Below are 25,741 nucleotides of genomic sequence, written 5' to 3'. Positions count from 1 at the left end.
ACTTGTATTTTCCATGGAGTTTCCTTTGGCATTGGGATCAGTATCACAGGGACCAGTGATGGTCTTCATCACAGGCATGGATAGATGGGGAGGGGGGTGTCTATGAAGAAGGATCCACCCAAGGACCAATCACACAAAACCACACTATTGTGGTCCGTCGGAAAATTTACAAAGCTGAGTCAACAAAGAAGGAGGTAACCTTAGTTGGGTTGAAGAGAATGTTCTAACTCCAGTGCCCCTGAATGCAATTACTATGGGAATAGATACAGACCACATTTAAATGGGCCTTAAGGATAAGATGGGCTTCCCTGATGGCTCAGCAGGTAAAGAATATGCCTGCAATGCAGGAGATGCAGAAGACCTGAGTTCGATCCTTGGGTTGGTAAGATACCCTGGAGAAGGCAACCTACTCCAGCCACTGTTGCCGGGAAAATCCCTGGACAGAGGCGTGCAGCAGGCTGCTGTTCGTACGGTCGAAAACAGTCGGACCCAACTTAGCGACCGAGCAGCACACAAGGATAACGCTATGAATGTGAGTCATCCAGGTTCTGTCCTCCTTGGGCGCGCATTCTGGGGTAGAGGCATACATTTCCAAACTCTGGTTTTAGAAAGAATCACATGGGAAGTTTGGTAAGAATGACCGTTCTCAGCTCATCCATGGAAATTGTGATTTAGCAGATCTGGAGCGGAAGCTGGGGTCTGCACTGTAATTATAGCCTAGGCAGGTATTCAGACCACACTTGAGAAGCTCCAGTGTGAGACGAGACCCTGGGGTGTGGAGAAGGACAAGAGCTCTCATGCCAGCCTTCCACCTACTCGACGTAGGACTTCTGGTGAGGTTCCCAACTGCTCTCCACTTCAGTATCTTGTATGTAAAGGAGTGACAGCAATTGTGAAGGTTAACTAAAATATGTAAAAACGTTCTCTACAAGATCCTTGGCACATAGTATATGCTTAATAATGTCTGAGTTCCTTCTACCTCTTCTCTGAGAGATAATACGAACATGTTTTTTTTGCTTTTTAACTTTGTATTGGCTTCCCTGGTGGCTCAGATGGTAAGAATCTGCCTGCAATGCAGGAGACAGGGGTTCGATCCCCGGGGTTGGGAAGATCCCCTGGAGAAGGGAAAGGCTACCCAGTTCAGTATTCTGGCCTGGAGAATCCTCATGGATAGAGGAACCTGGAGGACTACAGTCCACGGGGTTGCAAAGAGTCGGACACGACTGAGCGACTAAACACATATTGTATGGGGTACAGCCGACTAACCATGCTGTGATAGCTTCAGGTGGACAGCAAAGGGACTCAGCCATACATATACACGTATCCATTCTCCCCAAACTTCCCTCCCATCCAGGCTGCCACATAACATCAAGCAGAGTTCCATGTGCTATGCAGTAGGCTCTTGCAGAGAACACATTTTGAACACCCTTAATGCACCAAGTGCTTTTCTAACGCATTTTCATTACACTTAATCCCATGAGGTAGATGTTTTTCTTACTCTATTTTACAGGTGAGAAACAAAGATGCAGAAAAGTTAAGCAATTAACCCCCAGTTGCCCAATCAGCAGGTGACAGGGCCAGCCTTGACTTAGCTCTACTGCTGAGAACTTAAATTATCTGCAGAGGTGTCAACTAGGGATGGGAAATGTTAAAACCTCTCCATGCTGTCTCATAAAGGCCCACCCTCTGCTTCCCAGAAGCTTTGCCATCTGGCCATGTCCCCGATGCCTCACCAGCTGAAGGTGACACGCTCAGTGTGGACACAAGCACATACAGCTGTGATCTGGCTGTAAAGTCTATCATAGGGCACAGGTGCTGGGAATCACTGTACCTTAAACTAGGAACTGTCTTACTTGTAGGGCTGTCTTTCCTTTGTTCAGATATTGGAGCCTTTAGATCTATTTATGGTCTTTCCTGATGGCTTAGATGGTAAAGAATCTGCCTGCAATGCAGGTGGCCTGGGTTTGATCCGTGGGTCAGGAAGATCCCCTGGAGAAGGGAATGGCAACCCACTCTAGTATTCTTGCCTGGAGAATCCCATGGACAGAGGAGCCTGGGGGGCTACAGTCCATGGGATTGCAAAGAGTTGGGACATGACTGAGTGACTAACACACAGATCTATTAAAGAAACAAAATCCTAATATAAATTTGGAGAGCTGTTCCCTTTCTAACTAGCTAAACTGGAAGCACAGTTTCACTCCTAGGAGGAGCAAACTGACAGGCATGACCAGAAACCCCAATTACCCCTACTGAGATGTAGTTAGCTACTGGGACGCAAAGTTGTTGATCTTCGGTTGTATTTATGTCCACCTGTATGCCATCTAAACACAGAGACTACGGGTGTGTGTAAACACTGTTTGAGGCACTCCAAAAACTACATATAATATGCAGTTATGAACGTGTGTATACACATGTGATTGTGTGTATAAATAGGTGTTGCTGTGTTCCTGCTATACACATGTGCCTACACGTGAATGCTTCTACATATAACATGTATGCGCCCACACATGTGAGGGCTTATTTATCCTCCTGCATAGATTTTCTTCATCTCCATGACAGGGAAGACATGCCTTTGAATCCATTGTGTTTCTGCTTGGTTTGACTTCCAGATCCATTTTTCTAATTGACAACTTATTTAAATAACAGTTGAGGTATTATGCTGGCATTATTTTTTCTGAAAAAATTCATTCTACTGTTCTCGTTGCACAGCAGGAGTTTAATGCAGCCAATACTTTCTGGTGCTGACAGCTCTGATTAAGGCAGAAATATTTAGATAAATAAGAATGATTGGTTTGACAAAGAAGAAATTCAATGGCACTTGAGTACAAATCTAGTAATCGCTCCTCCCTGCTGGGAACATTAGTTAGCAGTGAGTTTTAACTGTGTAATGGTTGCTTAAGTGACATACACAGTGGCTCTGCATGATTTTACCAGTAGGTATTACTTTAAGGAGACCCAATAGGACAATTCAAAACACTGACTGTCCCTGAGACATCAGTGCATATGGAGGAAGTATTCTGACCCTGAGACAATCCCTACATTTGGGGTTCAGAGGCGTGGTGAACTGCAGAGCACACGCCCTGTCTTGGGGCTGCTGCAACTCAGATCCAGCCAGTTGCCACCATCAGGGAATGAGACCCAGGATTGCTGTTGCTTCCAACATTTTCAGGTTGCCAATTCAGATCGGTACGGAAAGCTTTGCTGTATTTAAATGTTGGCTACTCACTGAACATAGGGCTTCTCAGGAGGCATAAGTGGTAAAGAACCCACCTGCCAACACAGGAGACATAAGAGATGTGCATAGATCCCTGGGTAGGGAAGATCCCCTGGAGGAGGGCATGGCTACCACGCCCGTATTCTTGCCTGGAGAATCCCATGGATGGAGAAGCCTGGTGGGTTACAGTCCATGGGGGTCGCAAAGACCCCCATGAACTGATCATGTTCAGTGAATGCGACTTAGCATGCATGCACTCACTGAACATGATCAGAAATTCTCAGGGCTAAGTCCAGCCCATCTGCAGGCAGGAGGAGTCAGATGGGACTTTGCTTTGCTCCCTCTGCCTAGAACATCTGGGAACCTCTAGAGATCTATTTCCTCATGGTTTGGGATGATGAGCGAACAGCCGGTGATCAGTGGTGGTGGTGGTGTGTGAAGTGCGCATGCATGCATGCCTGTGTGAGCACATGTGTATACCTGTGTGTATATGTCTGTGTGCATGGAACCTGGCTTGATTCTCACCCTGGTGCCCCAGTGTGTGCGCCACCGGAAACCTCTGGAGGAAGAAGGAAGGACAGTTCCCCACCGACCTGGCATCCTAACTTATCCACACCTAATTGATCACCAGCTGTGTCTTGGATAGAGCTGGAGAAAAGAGTTTGGCTCAATCCCTTAACCACAATATATTTTCTTTTCTTCAGAAGTTTCTCAGCAAGTTTTTCCCCCAAAGGGAGGAAGTGCAGTAAGGACCACCCCTGCTGAAGCCAATGAGTTCAAGATACTTCTATATTTTAACAGATCTCCTACTGGACTTTCTCGGTGATGGTGTGGGGCCCAAGTGCTGACAACTTGGAGGCTTATATCAATGGGTACATCCAAATTTTTTGCTCTGAGTCATTCCCTGAGATTTCACTTACAAATGCACAAAGGGCATTGTGTATGTGCGTGTGCTCAGTTGTGTCCGACTTTGGCCCCATGGACTGTAGCCCGCCAGGCTCCTCTGCCCAGGGAATTTTCCAGCAAGAATACTGGAGCGGGTTGCCATTTCCTCCTCCAAAGGATCTTCCCGACCAAGAGATGGAACCTGCGTCTCCTGCGTTGGCAGGTGGATTCTTTACCACTAGTGCCACCTGGGAAGCCCCAAAAGAACATCAAGACTTGGCAAATCTAAAATTTCTAGTTTATCTTTTATTTAAGGCATTGGAATGATTTAGATCTGTTCTATAAAATATGTGACTTAAGAAAATAAAATAAACCAGTATAATTTAAAAAAATAAAACTACTGGTTTATCTACAGATCATTCCTCTGTCAGTCTGTATGCTCAAAACACTGTCTAAGATTAGTGGGAGGGCTGCTGTCTGTTGAACATAACCAAACACAAAGTCATACGTAGAAAGACATAATTATGACTTTCTAGGAATGACACTAATGGGTTGTTGATTGATAGATGGGCTGCCTAGTGATGTTGCTGATAACCTGAGAGGTTTCTCTGTAAATGGTATTATAAGGACAGTCATTATTTTATATGAGATCATGGTAATAAAGATTGCTGTTTATAATTCAGTAGTCCTCAAGTGATCAATTAATGGAAACGATAAATAACTAAAAGAGAGCATGCAGTTCTGGCTCAGGAAGTAAAGTAATTCTGTTAACTGAAGAAGAACAAGGTGATTTTTTTTCCATCTTCACAGGCAACCTAGAGCTATTGGGCCTTGGAATCTATCTGAGAAAGGTGGTTTACAGATATTGGTATCAGGACATTTCTATTGTGTTAATAGGTACCTGCGATGTGTCTGTCCAACGTGTGTCCTCGTGGGGAGGTGATGTGGAGGGTGGGGGGCAGAGGTAATGTTTGTGATTGATTGAGTGCCAGGCACTGAGTCAGCAGCTGTCTATACACTGATTCATTTCATGCTCACAACATACTTGCAGGGTGGATTTTATTTGAACAATTATTTTTTTGGCCAAGCCACTGTAGCAGGTGGGATCTTAGTTCCCTGACCAGGGATCAAACCTGCACCCCCTGCATTGAGAAGTGAAGTCTTAACCACTGGACTTCTAGGAAATTCCCTGGTCAGTTTTAAAGATGAGGAAATTGAGGCCCGGGGAGGTTATTTGTTGACCATAGCTATTTAGTCAGAGGCCAGCCAGTGTTTGGGCCCAGAACTGCCCAGTGCCAAAGATAACTGATTTCTCCAAGTCTATATTACTCTGGGTAGGCTCGTCTCCACCCATCGTTGTTGTTGTTGTTCAGTCGCTAAGTCATATCCGACTCTTTGTGACCCCATGGACTGCACCACGCCAGGCTCTCCTGTCCTTCACTATCTCCTGGAGTTTGCTCAAACTCATGTCCATTGATTCTATGATGCTGTTTAACCATCTCTTCCTCTGTTGCCCACTTCTCCTCCTGCCCTCAGTCTTTCCCAGCATCAGAGTCTTTCCTAAACATCAGCTCTTCACATCAGGTGGCCAAAGTATTGGAGCTTCAGTTTCAGCATCAGTCCTTCCAAAGAATATTCAGGGTTGATTTCCTTTAGGATTGACTGGTTTAATCTCCTTGCAATCACTCATCATGGGTTAATAGGAAGTAGGAAGAGGGGTGTTGATGGTGCAAAACAAAAATGAAGAGCATTTGAGCTACACTGGCCCCTGGGCTCTTGGTTTGAATGACATTCTCAGGGCATTTGCAGAAAGGGAGGCACAGTCAGGCAGGAGAGTCTTTGCCATCACATTTTCTTTTGCCACATTTTCTGCCACTTTGTCTCTCTCCACTGCTTTCAATCCCTTGTTTCTGCTGTGTAGTCCCATATCAATAATGATTAATAGTAAGTCATTAACCCATTTCTACAAGGCATTAATCTCCCTCCTTCCTTGTGATGGGGGACTAGTTTAGCATCTGTGCTCCTGTCACAGGGGTCTAGGGTCCCAGTGTCATCCTAGAGGAACAGGCTATAGGCAGAATCATTTGCTGGTGTCTTGGTCCAGTTTTGAATGTCCTTGGAAGACCACATACCTATTCTTTTCAAACACCAATATGTGTTGCAACATAGACTCTTCCAGTTCAAACTACTGCTATCGTTGCTTTCCTTTAACATTCAACACATCCATTCATTTATCTACTAATGTTATTGAGTCTGTGTGCGTGCTTAGTCCCTTCAGTCATGTCCAACTTTTTGCAACCCCACGGACTGTAGCCCACCAGGCTCCTCTGTCTATGGGACTTTCCCGGCAAGAATCCTGGAGTGGATTGCCATGCCCTCCTCCAGGGGATCTTCCTGACCCAGTGATTGAACCCACGTCTCTTGCATTTCCAGCATTGCAAGCAGATTCTTCACCACTGAGCCACTGGGGAAGCCTGTTATTGAATCTAACCGTAGCCATAACTTGTGCTGGGTTTCAGAACATGATGGTGTAAAGCCAGAGTCCAAGCTCTGCAACCTGCAAGTTCAGTGGGGCAACAGATGATTCCTGAAGAAATAATAACAGAGATAATGGTTTGAAAGGAGATATTCTAGAACGATCATTAGATTCTTCTCAGAGTAACAGAGAAGGCATCTCAGAGAATACAGCAGATTAGACGTGCCTGAAGGATATGCAAGACTTAGCACCTACAGGGAGGAGAGCTGGGGCAGCCAGTCTGGAACCACTTACATATGTTTCCCTATAAAGCTCACCAGCTGGGAGTGGCAAAAAAAATCATGGAGAGCTATGCAGAAGCCAAATGCTTAATGATTTGTTTAGATTAGCCAGCTTGAGATCTTAACCCAGAGGGGATAAACATGTCTTGAAGATTTCTATGGATGATTATTTAGGCAGTGCAGGAATGCAGACAGACTTGGAGGATGGTAAGACTAGAAACAGGGAGAGTGAAACGGCAGCCATGGCAAAAACCAAGGTTAGAGATGCTAAGGTCTCTAATTATAGCCATGAGGAAGAAAACGGGACATGGAGAGAGATCTAAAAGGCACAATGAACATGGTTGGTGATTATTTGACTATGGAAGGCAGTAGAGTGAGAGAAACAGAGATAATCCAAACTTTACTGGCTCGAACACTGGAGAATAATTTCACTGTAAAAACTGAAGTCACTAATTTGTAAAATAAACCTATACACTTAAATCTTGAAAAGATAACACACATGTAGCATACTAAAAGGAAATGCTCTTAAAAATTTGCTACCAAACATATTTTCTGAAGCCAAGGAGGCCAGCCAAGAAGCTGTGATTCTTCACTGTAGTAAAAAGACATTATCAGGGTGGAATGCTAACTCAAAACATGTGTTGAAAAAGTGGATGAATTCTTCAATGGCATGTCAACTGACCCTTTTTTTTCCTTAGTTTTATACTTAATTTTTAAATCAAATTAACTTTTTTCCAATTTTTATTTCATATCAAGAACATAGTTTAACAAGACAAATGTTATTTCATCTTTCAATTATTCTGTGAGAATTTTCACTCTGATATATGTTTTAAAATTATTTTTTAATTTTCAAGATCTCCTTCTCATTCTCAAAAAATTTCCTATCATCTGCTTCTTTTCCATAAATGTAATATTATCCCATATCTCTAGGATACAAATAATAGTTTTTAGAATTTTGTGATATGAATTATTTTGGTTTCCTTGGTGTTTATTTTCATTTGTTACATCTCTCTCTCTCAGATTTCATGACTTTTTGCAATTCTCGAGCCATCCTTGCCCTCCATTCATATTTGCAATGAGGCGCTACGATTAAGTGTGATGGGTGGGACACGCTGACTAGGGAAGGGACTTCAATAAGAGTCCGAGGCAATGACCAGGCAGCTCAGAATGGGAGACACAATCTGGGAGACATAAATGCTCTTTACACAGTATTTCACCTAATTTTCTTTTGAGCATCACTGCATACCACAGTCCTTCTGGGTATCTGGTGCCCTATACCCTGAGCTAGCTGCAAAACTCCTAGCTTCTCACTGGCTTCTCCCTTAGAGGACACTAAGAATTCAACCTTCCCCACTTCACTAAGTGAGTTTCCACTTATTTGTCTTCCAAAATTTGTTGTAATCTTTGCTCTAGCAGGTTTATACCTTTTATGAATGCTTTGGTGGGACTCTGGGGGGTAGCAGAGATAAACCTGTGGGCTCAGTCTGCCATGTACAGCCAGAAATCTTGAGCTGATTCTAGATGATTCATTTACCAAGAAGACCAGTGCTGATGCCTTGATTTAAAAATCATTCTCTGGGACTTCCTTGCTGGCTCAGTGGTAAAGAGTCCATCTGCCAATGCAGGAGACTCGAGTTTGATCCCGGATCTGTGAAGATCCCACAAGCCATGGAGCAGCTAAGCCTGTGTACCACAGCTGCTGAGCCTGTGCTCTAGAGCCTGGGAGCTGCAACTGCTGAGCCTCTGTGCCACAGCTACCGAAGCCTGCATGCCTAGAGCCATGCTCTGCAGCAAGAGAAGATGCTGCAGTGAGGAGTCTGCACATCCCAACTGGAGAGTAGTTCCCGCTAGCCACAATTTGAGAGAAAGCCTGCAAAGTAACGAAGACCCAACACAGCTACAAATAAACAAGCACAAGTTATATTAAAAATATTAGAAAAATGAAAATCATTCTCGGGACTTCCCTGGCCATCTAGTAGTTAACACTTCACCTTCCAATGAGAGGGTGTGGGTTCTATCCTTGATCAAGGAGCGAAGATCCCACAGGTCTCTTGGCCAAAGAGCGAAACATAAAAAACGGAAACAATATTGTAAAAATTCAGTGAAGATTTTAAAAAATGGTCCACATCAAAAAGCCTGCAAAAAAATAAATAAAAATCATTCTCCTGTGGGCATGCTTTGATTTAGTTTCTAACTCTATACTATCAACATGGAAAAAGTGAGCTTTCTTTATAGGGAACCACTTAAACCACGTGGTGGAATATTGGAAAAATAATTAGGCTGGGGCCAGAACTCGATTTAGCCCCTCTCCTTCTGTTTTTCTTCCTGGGATAGATGTTACTGTTTCTACTGTGCAGGAATGTTAGGAAGACAGAACAAGATATTTGGGTGAAGCACACTTTGAGATGGTAGGAAGAATGATCAGTCAGTGAATTTAAGGTATTTCTTGGACTGCCCTGGTGGTCCAGGGGCTGAGGACTCCGAGCTCCCAACGCAGGGGGCCCCGGTTTGATCCCTGGTCAGGGAACTAGACCCCACATGCTGCAACTAAGACCTACTGCAGTAAAATAAATAAATGTTTTTTGAAAAAAGCCTTTTCTTTCTGCCAGAAGAGAGCAAGTCTCAAATCCCTGGAAGATGATATTAAGATTTTTTATTCTTGCAGCTTTAAGGATGGATGGACATGAATTATTAACACTTTTCTGCATCATAATTTCAGAGGCACAAAGAAAGAGAGAAATTCACTTTTTAGTATTCAACTTGTTAAACAGTTCAACTAAATCCTTAATAAAGCATCTGGAGCTTAAATATTTTAGTGACATGTAAAACAGTTAAGTTATAAAATATTTAGATGGATTGGAGCTATTCTTAGATGATTGCTAGTTTCCTTTAAAATTATGGGACAGATACATGAATGGATTCATACATAGTATAGACTACCCTGGAAATGGAGTCCAGTGAGAGAGGTTTTCTTCCTTAATTTCAGCAACAATGACTCTTTGCCACTCCATGGACTGTCCATGGAATTTGCCAGCCCAGAATACTGGAGTGGGTAGCCTTTCCATTCTCCAGGGGATCTTCCCAATCCAGGGATCTAACCCAAGTCTCCTGCATTGCAGGTGGATTCTTTACCAGCTGAGCCACAAGGGAAGCCCAAGAATACTGGAGTGGGTAGCCTATCCCTTCTCCAGCAGATATTCCCGACCCAGGAATTGAATCAGGGTCTCCTGCATTACAGGTGGATTCTTTACCAACTGAGATATCAGGGAAGCCCCATGAATGGGATACTTGTGCCTTAATATCCTCATTTGTGAAGTGGAGATAATATCCATTCCAAATGAAGTCTTTTTTTTTTTTTAAATAATTCCATGTGAAAAGAAAATGAGACAACATATGTGGTATTTACTGTTAAAAAAAAAAGAAAGCACTATAAACATGCAAAAAAAAAATTCTATGTGTAGATGTGGGAGTAAATATCAAACTGTGTATTTGCATACATATGAATACATAAACAGACAAACACTGAAACCACTATCTATTGAAAAAAATAAAATGATTTTTTTCTAAATATTGCTTTCCCATTGTCTAGCATTACTATTAAAACAGAAATAAGACAGTTGCTCTGTATACTCTTTTGGTTTATATGACTTGCCATTTACTTGCTGATGTCATCCCGATAGCTGTTATTGCTAAAATCAACACTAAAGACTGTGTGTGTGTGTGTGTGCATACATGTGTGTGTTAATTGCTCAGTTCAGTTCAGTTCAGTCGCTCAGTTGTGTCCGACTCTTTGCGACCCCATGAATCGCAGCACGCCAGGCCTCCCTGTCCATCACCAACTCCCAGAGTTCACTCAGACTCACCTCCATCGAGTCAGTGATGCCATCCAGCCATTTCATCCTCTGTCGTCCCCTTCTCCTTCTGCCCCCAATCCCTCCCAGCATCAGAGTCTTTTCCAATGAGTCAACTCTTCGCATGAGGTGGCCAAAGTATTGGAGTTTCAGCTTCAGCATCATTCCTTCCAATGAACACCCAGGACTGATCTCCTTTAGAATGGACTGGTTGGATCTCCTTGCAGTCCAAGGGGCTCTCAAGAGTCTTCTCCAACACCACAGTTCAAAAGCATCAATTCTTCGGTGCTCAGCCTTCTTCACAGTCCAACTCTCACATCCATACATGACCACAGGAAAAACCATAGCCTTGACTAGACGGACCTTTGTTGGCAAAGTAATGTCTCTGCTTTTGAACGTGCTATCAGGTTGGTCATAACTTTTCTTCCAAGGAGTAAGCGTCTTTTAATTTCATGGATGGAGTCACCATCTGCAGTGATTTTGGAGCCCCCAAAATAAAGTCTGATACCGTTTCCCCATCTATTTCCCATGAACTGATGGGACCAGATGCCATGATCTTAGTTTTCTGAATGTTGAGCTTTAAGCCAACTTTTTCACTCTCCACTTTCACTTTCATCAAGAGGCTTTTTAGTTCCTCTTCACTTTCTGCCATAAGGGTGGTGTCATCTGCATATCTGAGGTTATTGATATTTCTCCCGGCAATCTTGATTCCGGCTTATGCTTCTTTCAGCCCAGCGTTTCTCATGATGGACTCTGCATATAAGTTAAATAAGCAGGGTGACAATATACAGCCTTGACGAACTCCTTTTCCTATTTGGAACCAGTCTATTGTTCCATGTCCAGTTCTAACTGTTGCTTCCTGACCTGCATACAGATTTCTCAAGAGGCAGGTCAGGTGGTCTGGTATTCCCATCTCTTTCAGAATTTGCCACATTTTATTGTGATCCACACAGTCAAAGGCTTTGGCATAGTCAATAAAGCAGAAATAGATGTTTTTCTGGATCTCTCTTCCTTTTTCCATGATCCAGTGGATGTTGGCAACTTGATCTCTGGTTCCTCTGCCTTTTCTAAAAGCAGCTCGAACATCTGGAAGTTCACGGTTGACGTATTGCTGAAACCTAGCTTGGAGAATTGCTCAGTCATGTCCAACTCTTTGAGACCCCATGAACTGTAGCCTGCCAGGCTCCTCTGTCCATGGAATTTTCGAGGCAAGTATACTGGAATGGGCACCCATTCCCTTCTGCAGGGAATTTCCTGACCCAGGGATGGAACCCGAGTCTCCTGCATTGCAGGCAGATTCTTTACTGTCTGAGCCACCAGGGAAGCCCATATATAATACTGGTTCAGACTTACTAGATTGATTTAATGACCCACAATTTGAAAAACAATTGATCTAGGCATATGATTTTGGAATCTATAAAATGGGGATGACACTCTCATAAGATTGTTATGATGGTCAAATAAGACATTCTATGTAGAGGACACAGAGCTTGTGTTCAATGAAAGGTAACAGTTAATAACTGTCTTTAAAAACAAAGAAAATGAACACTGTCTGAGTCTGGGCATAGCCAGCATCCCAGTGGCCCAGGTAAGTGCTGCTTGAGAGTCTTTTTTGAGCAGAAGGCTGTGACGGTCTGAGTACAGGGTTTACGGCACCAGGGGATCCTAAGAGGAATCCAGGTTAGAGTCATGTTGCTCTTCAGTCCCGGACACTCGTCTGTCTTCTCTCCCATTCATTTTACAGGAAGATATACAGAAAATGTGATCTATAAAAGACTGGGCAGAAACTGCCATCTCATAGCAACCCTCTAAAGTTTCAGAGGATGCTGCAGCGGGGAGAGCGCCGAGCACAGAGCTCCTTGCTAGGATGACTTGATGGGACTGGAAGGAGAGAGGGATCAGGAAGGGCTTGTAAGTAATGATGCAAAGTCTTGATTGAGCCTCTCCTGGCAAAACTTGGAGGGACATCAAGAGAGGGAGTCTAATGTTAATCATAGAATTATGGAACCGGTCTTAGGAGTCAACTGCTGGTAAACGTGCCTCATTCGACAACGGAGAAAACAAAAGCACAGAAAGGATAGGTGACTCACACGAGGTCACACAGCTAACTGGAGGCCACATCACACCTATGGCCCCACTTTTTTGTTTCTGACTAGTGGTGTTTCCATTATAATATCTGACTTCAAGTAGCTCCAGTGATGTTCTGACACTTTTTTTTTTTTTGGTCCTGAACCACTGAATTTCATTTCCAAAATATTTTGAGTTGTGGAACCCTGACTCTGAATTTTAAGAGCCAGTTCTTATGTCAGCTAAAGGACATTTTCAGCACTTCCCTGCCTTCTTAATCTTTGAATGGTGGAACATCCCCCCTCTGCCACGTGCTTTAGAATTGAAAAGCAGAGAGAAACGTTATCTTACTTACACTTGATGCTGTTTCACCACTGAAAAGGGGCTTGACCTGCCAATTATGTTTCTTGCCATTGGATGCCACGTCCCTGCTGCAATCCATGCTCAGTGTGTCAATATCTGGTAGAATTCAGGTCTGCTCAACAGCTGTTTCCTAGCTCACTTTTGGAGTGTGTACCGAAAGGGAGACAGCACTGGGAGAAATTAATCAAACTGGAGATGGTGCTGCTGCTTAGTCGCTTCAGTCGTGTCCAACTCTGTGCGACCCCATGGACTATAGCCCGTGAGGCTCCTCTGTCCATGGAATTCTCCAGGCAAGAGTGCTGGAGTGAGTTTGCCATGCCCTCCTCCAGGGGATCTTCCCAACCCAGGGATCGAACCTGGGTCTCCTGCAGTGCAGAGAGATTCTTTACTGTCTGTGCCACCAGGGAAGCCTGGATATGGTGCTATCAATAACTCAGAATATCTGAGACACTCTCCAAGCAATGGAAGGATTTTGCCTGCTTGCTGGGCCATTTCATTTTAAGAGGGCAGTGTCTCCCAAGTCAATGGCGTGTATCATACCTAGGCTGAGTGCTCCCAGCAGCAATGTATCTGTGGTCTAAACTGATGAACTCTCTCACAGGAAGCTTGTACATCTCCAGATCCTCCACACACTCGTGGCCAAGGCACCAGACACAGGACAGAAAAGTCCTGGGAGTCTGGCCCCGAGTGGGCTTTCTTAGGTTGGCAAATGCTTTCAATTGCAGAGGAATGTTGTTATAAAAAAAATCTAGTGGCTTGTGGATTGTCTGGTTGTCATTTGGGAAACTGGATGAAAGCACATGCATATCACAAAGATCTCTGCTCTTCAGAACAGTTGCTCCTCTCTGGAAGCCTTGATTGAGCTGGTGAGCTGGAGGGCTCAGAAACAAGGCGGGGACAAGACTCCATGGACCTGGCACAATCTGAGCTATCGAGATGAGTGGGGAGAGCAGTATCACTGTCTGCAAATGCTTCATTTTGTATAGAAGTAATTCACCATGGCTGAGATATTTCCTGAAGGGCAGAGAATAGTGAGGTCTAAAATCTTACCCGGTTGGCTGATTCTGTTGTCTGCCACAATGGAAGAGGCTCACAAATCAAAGCAGTCATCTTTCCAGGGCTAATGGGAATCTTATGGGTACCAAGGGACATCATTCTCGTTGCTCATTCCAGCCGGCATATTTATCCACAGTCAAGGGGAGCTACTTTGACAGTTCAGGCCTATCTGATGCAAGTCAAAAAAGCAGAGGTGGCTATTCAGTCTTGTCCTTTCTAATCAAGGCTGGAATGCTTTCTCTAGAGGTGTTTATTTCTGGATGCACCAGCATATTTTGCAGTCACATTAAAACCTGGAGATTGCAGCTTTGCAAATGTAGCAAAATGTAGTTGCCCATTTGGAACAGAAATAGGATGTTCATGCCAAGCCTCCCTTTTGCTCTCAGTTGCCTTGACCCAGAGATTCAAAACTGAGTTCTCTGGAAAAGTCACAAATACTCTCTCTCTTTAACTTTTTACTGGAGGATAGTTGATTAACAGTGTTGTGTTAGTTTCAGGTATACAGCAAAGTGAAATGGTTATACATGTATCTACTCTTTTTTAGATTCTTTTCTCATATAGGCCATTACAGAGCATTGAGTAGAGTTCTCCTGGTGGTCTGGTGGTTAAGACTGCACTTTCACAGCAAGGGCGCATGGGTCTGATCCCTGGTTGGGGAACTAAGGCAGTACTAGTGGTAAAGAACCGCCTACCAAACCAAGAGACATGGGTTTGATCCCTGGGTTGAGAAGATCCCCTGAAGGAGGGCCTGGCAACCCACTCCAGTATTCTTGCCTGGAGAATCCCTTGGACAGAGGAGCCTGGCAGTCTATATTCCATAGGGTCGCAAAGAGCTGGACATGACTGAAATGACCTAGCATGCGCATGGGGGACTAAGATCCTCAAGCTGTGGCCTAAAAAAAAAAAAAAAAAAGTCACTCTTGTGTTTGTATTCAGCTTGTGGTTGGAGCAAGTCTGGGGGCATTTACAACTTTTGAATGTAGATATTCTGATGCTTCTTCTATGGCTCCCAAAATAATAAACATAAAACTTAAAAAAAGTTAAGAACGAACGTCTTTTCTGGCCTCATTTTTAGAGAATGTGTTTTTAGGAATGAAGACTCCCTAGAGAGGTTCCTATTGAGTTCCTCAAAGAAGAGAAAACGGATCCTTCCAGAAATTACAAAGCACAAGTCTCTGAATGAACTCTTTGGGAGTTCTTTCCATAATTAGTATCTCATCTGTGTTCCTGCAGAGCCCTCAGCGCTTACAGTGATAGCTGGTAAATACGTTTGCTGAAAATGACTTTTTGCTGGGCTGCAGTTTCAGCTTTGCTGTAACGATTACTTTTTGTATCATGAGTATATTTTGAAGAGTGTGTGTTTGTGTGTTTTTTCTCTCTGCAAACGAACTGTAGTTCAGTTCCTGTGTGTGTGCGTGCATATGCATGTGTGTGTATGTTAGTCGGTCAGTCGTGTCTGACTCTTTGCAACCCCATGGACTGTAGCCCACCAGGTTCCTCTGTCCATGGGATTCTCCAGGCAAGAATACTGGAGTGGGTTGCCATGCCCTCCTCCAGGAAATCTTTCGGATCCAGAGATCAAACCCGGGTCTCCCATATCAGCTAGAAAGGTGCCCTCTGGTGAAGCCCATGGAGACATTTAGGGACTAACTCTTCTGCACTTGTGGGGCTCCTCCTGCCTCAGTTCCTACTGAAGAGCTACTGGCAACAAAGAACTCGGAGACAGCCTTTCCCACCTCCCCCAGCCCCTGGACCCCCCATACCACTGCTGGATGGAGTAGATGTGAAGGGCACCTGTTCGATGACTCTGGACCTCATCACCCAGTTAATGACAGTAACAAGGGGAGAGAGGGAGAGAAACGCGGGTAAATTGGAAAAGAGCTTAGCCAAGGAGCCAGCGTTGACTCGCTGAATCCCACTCCTCTAGAAGGGGTGGGGAGGGGCTACTGCCCAGGACCACGCCCACTGAGGGGTTCCTGTAAGAGAAACTCCACCCCCTCTACCACAAGGAGATTCTGAACTCTGCTTCATGTAGGTGGGACTCAGGGAGAACAAACTCAGGCCTTAGAGAAGCTAAAGCTTCTCTTCTTCAGGGACTTCCCTGGTGGTCCAGTGGTTAAGACTCTGAGCTTCCAATGTAGGGGACCTGGGTTCAATCCCTGGTCAGGGAATTAAGATCTCACATGCCTTGTGGCACAGCCAAAAGGTTAAAAAATGAAACAAAACAGAGTGTGGACTCAGGTCTCCTGTCTGCCTGGAGTCTGGAGGGAGGAGGCTGATGGTCTGTGTGGGGTCAGAGGATGGGAACAGGGCTGTACTGGAGAGGGCTGTCAAGACAGATGATGTGTGAGGTCCCAGAGGTGACCACCCGGGGAGTGAGAGGACTGGGCTCAGCTTGGACAGTCAGAGACTGAGCAGACAGAGGCCAGATGTGCAGGCGTTGCAGGAGGCCTTATGGGTAAGCAGTGGAGGCCCATCTGTCCACAGTGATGGGTCTCACAAGGGGAAAGGCCCACAGAATAAAAAAAAAAATCCTTTTGTCCATGTTTGGGACATAAAGGGACTCTTGAAACTGTCGGATACCTATAGGTGAGCAGAAAATTCCTGCTGGAACTTTCCTCCCCGAGCAGGGTCTATTATACCAGCTCCATATAGCAGGAAGTTTCCCAAAGGAAACCCACACCACGTTTCAATTCAGCTGGTCGAGTCTGAACCTGTTAGCCTGTATAAGGATTTATGTGGACTGCTTCCTTCTGTGAAGTCTGAAGACCAGGTCTCCTGACCAAACTCACTATGTCACGTGCTCATCGGAACATACAGGGGCGAATCTGGGAGAAATGGACACTGTCTATCTCCTCCCTTTCTAGCTCCCAGCTCCCTCCACCCCCTCCACCCTCCACCTGCCACCCCAGGGCTGACTGCTGATTCCTTCTAGCTTGAGTTGGAAGGAGTGGCAAGTGGGTAATGATCTGGAGGCAGCTAGAAGACGCCGGTAGTGACTCAATACAAGAAATGGATGGTGGTGTCAGCAACTTCGTTGAAAAACAATGGGAAGGTCTCAGACCCTCTTGAGAAGTGTGGAGGGATGGGGGATGTTTTGGAGGAGTGATAGTGTCTTCTTTTCTGTGTGTCTTTCTCTAGCTTCTGTCTGGAGTCTCTAAACACACCAGGTCTTTTGTTTAGCTGTGTTTTCCTTTGGTCCTAAGGAACTTTTTCCCCTGCTGAAGCCAATCCAAGAAGCTACAGGCTCAGAGAGTCAGAAGGCAGAGTACGGTGCAAACAGGAAAGCAGATAAAGACTGGTGAGTGGGGACTTTTCTGGTGGTCCAGAGGTTAAGAATCCGCCTGCTAATGCAGGGGACACCGGTTCGATCCCTAGTTCAGGAAGATTCCACACACCACGGAGCAACTAAGCCCGTGTGCCACAACTACTGAGCCTGTGCTCTAGACCCAGGGAACCGCAACTACTGAAGCCTGGGTGCCCTAAAGCCCATGCTTCCCGACAAGAGAAGCCACCACAAAGAGAAGCCTGCACATAGCAACGAAGACCCAGCACAGCCAAAAATAAACGTGAATCAATTAATTAATTAAAAAAAAAAGATTGGTGAGTGACATTTGTGCATGCATACAAATGACTCGCTGCACCAAAGTGGAAGAGAAACTGTGATTCGGTGCTGCCGTGTGAGGGATAAAAGCTGAAATGTCAGAAACATTAACAAGATGCATATGAGAATGTCCTTCTCTCAAATGTCAGACTGGCAACCAGTCTGGATTTCCTTTCCTTTGTAAATGTTTTTCTTCTTTTTCTTCTCCTGGGAACTGAAGGTGATCCTTTACTGCCACATTTTCCCATTTTCACTCTACAGGCAATCTGTTCTACGCTGTTCCCCCCGAGGGCTGAAATGACTTCTACGTATATTTGATTGACTCTAAACCAAAACTGTTTGTCAGGAAAGGAAGAATGGAGGTAGGGATGAGAAGGCAAGTTGAAACTAAACGCACTTTTGAACTTTCAGAGATTTAGAAAACTGGAGGAAGAGAGTAAAAAAAAAATGAAGTGAGCACCATGTTCATTTTCTCCCCTTTCTCATCCTGCGAACATAGCTAGGCATGCTCCTCAAGAGTCAGCTGGTCCTGAGAATTCCAGCTCCACCTGTCCCTAGCTTATGACCTCAGGCCAGTTACTTTAATCTCTCGGTGCTGCTATTTCTGCATCAGTAAAATGAGGTTAAAAATAATATTTACCTCATAGAGTTGTTGTAAGCTAATACACATAGATAATGTGAAAGGATGCCTGGTACTGAGTTGGTGTTAGGTATTTGTTAGCTACTGTTACTTCTTCATTTTCTGTAATTTTCTAGTCAGTGTCTGGATCTTTAGCGATGTGAGGTAGGAAAGGATAAGGGAGGAAAAAAAGGTCAGGTCCAACCTCCAGTGGGTTATTTGTGGTCTGTAGCAATATCACACCCCCACATCCCCTCCTTTCACCATCTGTGTTTTTTTTGATAGCGTTAGGGAGTTGGTTACGTGGATGAGAGCTTGAATCTTTCTGCTCATTTATTCATGCATCTGTGTTTGGTCCTTTATTGATTATGCGACTTAGGGCACTATGCAATGTGCAATCTGTATAGAGAGAATTTCCCCTTAAGGAATCTACAGCCATTTAGTTAGTGGTATAAATCATTAACATCTAATCAGGCTCACAAGGGAGGGGATATATGTATACCTATAGCTGATTCACACTGTTGTACACCAGAAACCACCCCATCATTGTAAAGCAATTGTCCTCCAATTAAAAAATCTAATCAGAAAAATTATGTTTGGGATATTCTGTTAAATCCCAATAAATAAAACTACTCAGAAATGGTCTAAAATATCATATGATATCACCAATATATGGGATCTAAAAAATGACACAAAAATAAACAAAGGACACAAACGAACTTATTTACGAAAGAGAAATAGACTCAAAGGGACAGAATACAGACTTACAGCTACCAAAGGGGAAATGAGGATAAACTGGGATTAATAGATACACATTTGTGTGTGTGTGTGACTCTTTGTGACCCCATGGACTGTAGCCCATCAGGGAATTCTCCAGGCAAGAATACTGGAGAGGATTGCCATTTCCTTCTCCAGGGGACCTACCCTACCCAACCCAGAGATCGAACCCATGTCTATTTTTTTTTTTTTTTCAGTGTTACAGCTCTATTTTATTTATAAGATAGCAGGAGAATCCAAGACTCGAAGAGAAGAGAGTGGAGGAGTGCGTGGGGAGGGAGAGAGAGAGAGAGAGAAAGAGAGAGAGAGCACGCACGCGCATGCACGCGGGAGAGAGTCCGAACCCATGTCTCTTGCATTAGCAGGAAGATTCTTTACCACTGCACTGCCTAGGAAGCCCAACAGATTACACATTAGCATGTATAAAACAGATAAACAACAAGGAATTAATATATAGCACAGGGAACTATATTCAATATCTTGTAATACTCTATAATGGAAAAAAAATCTGAAAAAGAATAAATATATAGTAATAAAACTAAATCACTTTGCTGTATACATAAATATTATAACATTATAAATCAGCTATACTTCGATTAAGAAAAGAAATGGCCTAGGAAAAGTATTTTGTGAGAACAATTCAGTTTCTGCACTAAGAGGCTGTATCTTTAGCCATATTGACATATGGCATTGGTCTTCAGACTACAGATGTGGTCTCTTGTCTCTTCATCTCTACCAAGACCTTCCTTTGAAATTACCTGGCATTTTTCCTTCTGTTGTGAACATAAGCTCCCTGTTCAAGCTTAGATCAAACATTTTTCACTTCGAGTCATTCAGTGAATAGCTACTGAATGCCTGGTATGAACCTAAACACTCTGAGTCCGTTTTAGCCAAAACCGTTGGAGATTATGAATTATCTGGATACAGACTTTAATTTCCTATTTCATTTTTGGTTGTATTTTCACTCATAAACTATGCCTTTTCATTTGTCATCTGGGCTTTATTGAGATGAAGTATGTGGCCACTTTTCAAAATCAGGAATCTAACAGACGACACACTTTCTTTTGAAAGTCGATCAATCATTTCAGTGCAAGAAATAGAATCCATTTTTAATTTGATTCTTTTTATAGGCTCAAAAGGGATTCCCAGTTGGTATAGTGGTAAAGAATCTGCCTGCCAATGCAGGAGAGACAGGAGACACGGGTTTGATTCCTGGGCTGGGAAGATTCCCTGGAAGAGGAAATGGTAACCCACTCCAGTATTCCTGCCTGGAGAATTCCAAGGACAGAGGAGCCTGGAGGGCTATAGTCCATGGGGTCCCAGAGTCAGACACGACTGAGTGCAGCACAGCCTCAGCATAGGCTCAAAAAAGGTTCATGCGTTAAGTGTTTTTGAACTGCTAGCAAAATTTTATCAGGTCTTCCAAAATATTATACTTCACTTAGACCACTAACGGTGATATGCTTGATGGTAACTAACATGTCCAATAAATGAAAAATTAGGGGGTAATGTTGTACTTTGCAAAAAGAACTTAATGTTTGATCCGAGTCAGTCACTTGCTTACTCCTCTGTTCAATTTTCCTATGGTGAAAACCAGAAGTTTATCATGGTTAAGATTAAATGACCTTTAAAGTTCTTAGATCCCTAAATTACTAGGATTCTAAGTCTGTGTTCTCCAATATGGTAGCCGGTGGCCACACATGGCTTCTGAGCACTTGAAATGGAGCTAGTCTAAATTGAGATGTGCTCTAAGTATAAAATACACACCAGGTTTTGAAGAGTTAGTATAAAATGAAGTACGTAAAACAGTTTGGCTACATTGGGTTAAATAAAATATTTTATTAAAATCAACCCTACCAACTTGTTTTTATTTAGTATGGTTATAAAAAGTCCAAAACTGCTTTTGTACCATTTTAGACCTTCAAAACAAAGGGATCATAATCTATCTTTAGGGACTTCTTAATGTGTAATGGTTAATGCTTCAGTATTGAGATCCTCATGCCTCTAAAAGTTAAGTCAAAACTCATATCTATCCAAAACTAATACACCCTGCATGGGCAGATATTTAGCACCTAGTAACTCTTTTAAAAAAAAATTATTTGTGTGCATCAGGTTTTGGTTGAAACACATGGATCTTTTAGTTGCAGCATACAGGATCTTTTGTTGTGGCATGGGAACTCTTACTTGAGGCATGTGGGATCTAGTTCCCTGACCAGGGATGGAACCGGGGCCCCCTGCATTAGGAGTGCAGAGTCTTAGCCACTGGACTACCAGGGAGTCCCATCACCCAGTAACTCTTAGTTACTCTCCATGGGGTCCATGCAGTCCATGGGGTTGCAAAGAGTCAGACATGACTGAGCAACTGAATTGAACTCTCCGTTGAGGTCTTGTGAAAATTCTGTGGTTACAATAATGAATGTTCACCCCATGCTTATTGTCTCAACTATATCAAAAGATTATCAGGAAAGACACCAAAATGTTAACAGTGATCATTTCTGGGTAGTGGGATATTGATTGATTTTTTTCGTTATCTTTCAGGCTTTCAACAAACAATGAGGGCTGTTATGCTTCTTCATCAGAAAAATTTATCTTTAAATTTCAGTGTGAATGAGCTCTTGAAGTGTATAAACATCCTGAATATGTAAAAAAGAGGTCAATTTAAGAGGAAATATTTCAACATGCTTTCATCTGCTTTGCTTCATTTCCAAATTTTCTATAGTGAATAGGCTGCTTCTACCAAGGGAAAAAGTACACCTCATTTAAAAACTGCACTATCCACCTACCCTTTTAACCTTAAACCTAAGTTAATTTGAATGATGGTTTCCTTAGAACTGACACTTCTCTCTCTGCTGTATTAGACTGTAGAAGAAATACTTGAGGTTTTAGCTTCAGTCATATGCCAGAATAGCTATTTAAATATTTTTGTACCTTACTGTCCACCAGAACAGCATTCAGTTTGTCTATGCAGGAGATGGGGAGGAAGCTCTAAGGATATTTGAATATGTCACCATGTAAGTGGTTTAGGTTTTACTGCAAGAACGTTCATGTAAAGGAGTGCCATTTGCATGAGTCTTGCAGCCAGAGCAAGGATAACACTCCTATGTGCTGTCCAGACCAGTTCAGACTGCTATGGACATGCACACTCAGGAGGGCTCTAGCTTCGGTACACACACACACACACGCATGCGTGGTGAGCCCCATCCCAGTCCCACTACCCATCCCCTGCAGTTGCTTTTCTCCCTTGCCTTCCACTCTCAGAGGTCAGACCCACTGCCCAGCTTGCTTCTGGTACCACGGGGTGTGTGCAGGGCTGTGGCATCCGTGTGTGGGTGAGCGAGACCCATGCCAGCTCTGCTGTCTGCCCTGCTGCATCAGGAGTGAGCTGGGCTTCTCAAGGACTGCCAGGTGTGACGGGTTAGCCTGGCAACGTTCTACTTGTTTAATTTCTTTTCTTTCTTCTTGAAGACAAGTGCCTCTTTGCAGTTCTCACGAGGTGACAGCCTTTGGGAATAAGGGCACTTGGTGTGTGCACGGCAGAACTTACTGTTGGTGGTAAAGATGATCTCTCCCTCCTGAGGGGCGGGGTCTGGGTCCTGGACGACCTGCAGGGCTCCCACAGTCCGGACAGCAGGGTCCAAAGTGACCGAGCTTTCGTTTACGGTCGTGTCACTTGCGCCTGTGATCTGGTTGGTGGGCGGACCTCCCAGAGATCCCTCGTAGTCGGTGGGCAAGTCGTCTAGGCAGTCGGCGTTGGGCTGACAGGAGCAGAAAAGGACCTGTTCTTAGTGGACATCATCAAGTTAGGGATGAGATGTCTACAGCCTCAATATTTTGTCCTGCCGGAAACTAAGTCTTTTACTGTTTCTTCCTGAATCACTTTATTTAAAGACATTCCACAATATAGTTCCTGTAATTACCATGAAAACATCTTCCAAAATTTTCTTTCCAAAGTCTCTGTTTAGATCTAGAGACAAGGTTTTAATTCCAGGAGTAGTAATATCCATACATTAATAAAATTAGTTAAGGGGAATAATATGACATTTATTTATAATAATAGCTCTTCATTATATATAGTGTTTACTTCTCATAATAGGAAGTAGATGACAGCCTGATAATTTGCCCCAAAGACCCATATGTTGTTTGCAAATGAACTAATGGCATGAGAGGAGAGACAGAATAAGACTCATTGTGAATTGTTTGTAAGAGACACACACATATATACAAACACACACACACACACACACACACAAAAGCACAAGCATTTGTTGTTAGCATAAGCCAAAAAACCAGCTGGAGAAAAAAGTCCTATTTGTAGAACATACAATTGATCACATATTTATCAAATTCTCTAAATTAAAATCTTAAAATTATAAAACAAGGGTGAGACCACCCAGTGTAATTACCCACTCACTACAGGACTCTTGCCCCCACCAATCCTTCACAGCTCCACTTGAAACCCATAGAAATGGGGGTCTCCCTATTTGGTAAGGCAGCCTGTGTCACCAGCTTTGTAAACTATTTTCTTACTGGACTATCTTACAGTCTCATTCTGGTTATAGTTCTGCTGGCTGAAGTGGTATTGAATATATGACTATCTCCTTCATATGACTATGACTATATGAATATATATATATATATATTCAACTATATATTGAATATATGACTATGCTCCTCCATGAGCAGCTTTTGAAAAATGATTTTCAATTGTTCTGCCCCTGCCCAAACTCATAAAAATTATTTTTAAAGGCTGGGGGGGGGGTAGAGAGATATGATCTTGAGAAGTAGTAGGAATAACTACTTATCATTTTTTTTTGCATCAGTCTGAATAGCAACATTGCCTTGAGTGATGACAATGACATGGCTTTGTATCCTTAAAGGCTTAGGTAAGGAGAATCCTGGGTTGACACTGATTGAATTAACATCACAAAGACCAGATTGGGTGCAAAGTTTAAAGAGAAAATCTACAACTCATGGACTCACTGGGAGCACAAAGCAAGGAATTCGACCTGCTAGACTCCTGTGCTGGATTTCCATTCTGAAACCACGTCTCCTGAGCTCCATACCTGCGTTTCCAGCAGTTGGCTGGAAATCTCCATCATCCCACAAAACCCTCAAATTCAGCTCCATTCCCTCATCCCTGTGTTCTCTTTTCTTTCTGCTTTCTCCATTTCCATTGGCAGTGAGTCAATTCATTGAAATTCGAGTGGTCAAAAGTCAACTCACAGAATTGACCTACTGAGATGACTGGACACGAGCAGGTATGTTCTGAACACTTTTCACCCCATTACCAGTCTCCCCATCTCCCTACAGTTTCTTCCACAGTATGCTCCATTCTCCACTTTCTCACCAGAGTACTTAAAAAAAACCATAGGTATGATTTTTTTTTTTATCCCCTAAAGAATGAATGATAAGCTCCTTACTATAGCAAACAGGCAGTGTACAGTCTGGCCCTAGCCTACTTTTCTGGCCTTACCTTCAGCCTTTGGAATATATCCACTATTTCAGTGCCTTAGCATGTGCTGTTCCTCTACTCAGGATGACATTTATCGCAACCATCCCCTTCCCCTCGCCCAGGCCAAGGGTCAAGCTTACCCTGGTGAACTCCTACTCACCCCTCAAATCCCAGGCCAAAATGCGTCTTTGCTGAGTGGTGCTCCCTCCCAAGTAGTCACCTTTGCTACTGTAACTTTTCACATTTCTCCAACTCTGTTGAACTCATCTGTTACTGTGTTTGTCTCACTCTACTAGTCTACAAGCTTTTTGTTTTTTAATTCCAATTTTATGGAGATATAATTGGCATGGAATATTGTATTAAAGTTGTACAACGATTTGATACACGTACATATTGCAAAATGATTACCACAATAAGTTTAGTTAATATCCACTGCCTCACACAGTTACAAATTTTTTATTCTTCTGATGAGAACTTTTAGAATCTACTCTCTTAGCAACTTTAAAAAATACAACACAGTGTTGTGAACTAGGGTCACCAAGCTGAACATTATATCCCCAGGTACTATTTTATAACTGGAGGTTTGTACCTCCTGACCCCCCTCACCCAATTTCACCACTCCCCGCCTCCCACCTCTGGCAATCACCAGTCTGTTTTCTGTTTTTATTCCATGCGGATTCCACATACAAGTGAGACATAAGCTTCTTAAAGTGAATCAACTACACTGATCTTGAATTCTAAGCCCTCACATAGTGCCTGACAATTATTAAGTGCTTGATAAATGTCAATTGGGAAATTTTATGTAAGTCTCAGTTTTTTGCTCTGAAAACCTGGGAATATTAGTATCTGCCCAGATCTTAGATCAATGAAGGGAAGATTTGAGAAAATACTTAAAAAAATTCAATTTTTGTGCAAAGCTAAAGTATACCTTTGAAGGGTAGCAGAATGTGCAACCCCAAAGTATGCTACTTTGGCAAAAAGATTGTTTTTCGTAGAAACAATTGAGAAGTAGGTAAAGAAAGGCTCTCCCCACCTCTTGTCTAAAAGCAGAACATAAATTTGTAAGGGTGTCTCTCTCTTCTACTAGGAAGAGGAC

General features: G+C 43.3%; 1 protein-coding gene and 1 non-coding gene across 3 annotated transcripts in view; both read right to left on the bottom strand.

Annotated features, from left to right (window-relative positions):
- Positions 1-25,741, bottom strand: part of RNF150 (ring finger protein 150) — a 273,247-nt gene that overhangs the window by 22,004 nt on the left and 225,502 nt on the right. For both annotated transcript variants that reach the window (XM_086346604.1, XM_086346605.1), the window contains exon 6: positions 22,738-22,948. In XM_086346604.1, coding sequence (XP_086202730.1) covers positions 22,738-22,948 — 211 coding nt within the window. The remainder of the gene's footprint in view (positions 1-22,737; positions 22,949-25,741) is intronic.
- TRNAR-CCU (transfer RNA arginine (anticodon CCU)) lies at positions 21,398-21,470 on the bottom strand. The gene has a single exon. It is a non-coding gene; the product is annotated as a tRNA-Arg (tRNA).

The sequence above is a fragment of the Bos grunniens genome, chromosome 17 (genome assembly GCF_055505025.1).
Source record: "Bos grunniens cultivar Pamir isolate PY7600 chromosome 17, Bosgru_T2T1.0, whole genome shotgun sequence".
NCBI classification, from domain to species: Eukaryota; Metazoa; Chordata; class Mammalia; order Artiodactyla; family Bovidae; genus Bos; species Bos grunniens.
Note: the sequence above shows the minus strand (reverse complement) of the source record. Positions and strands in the feature narration are given on the sequence as shown.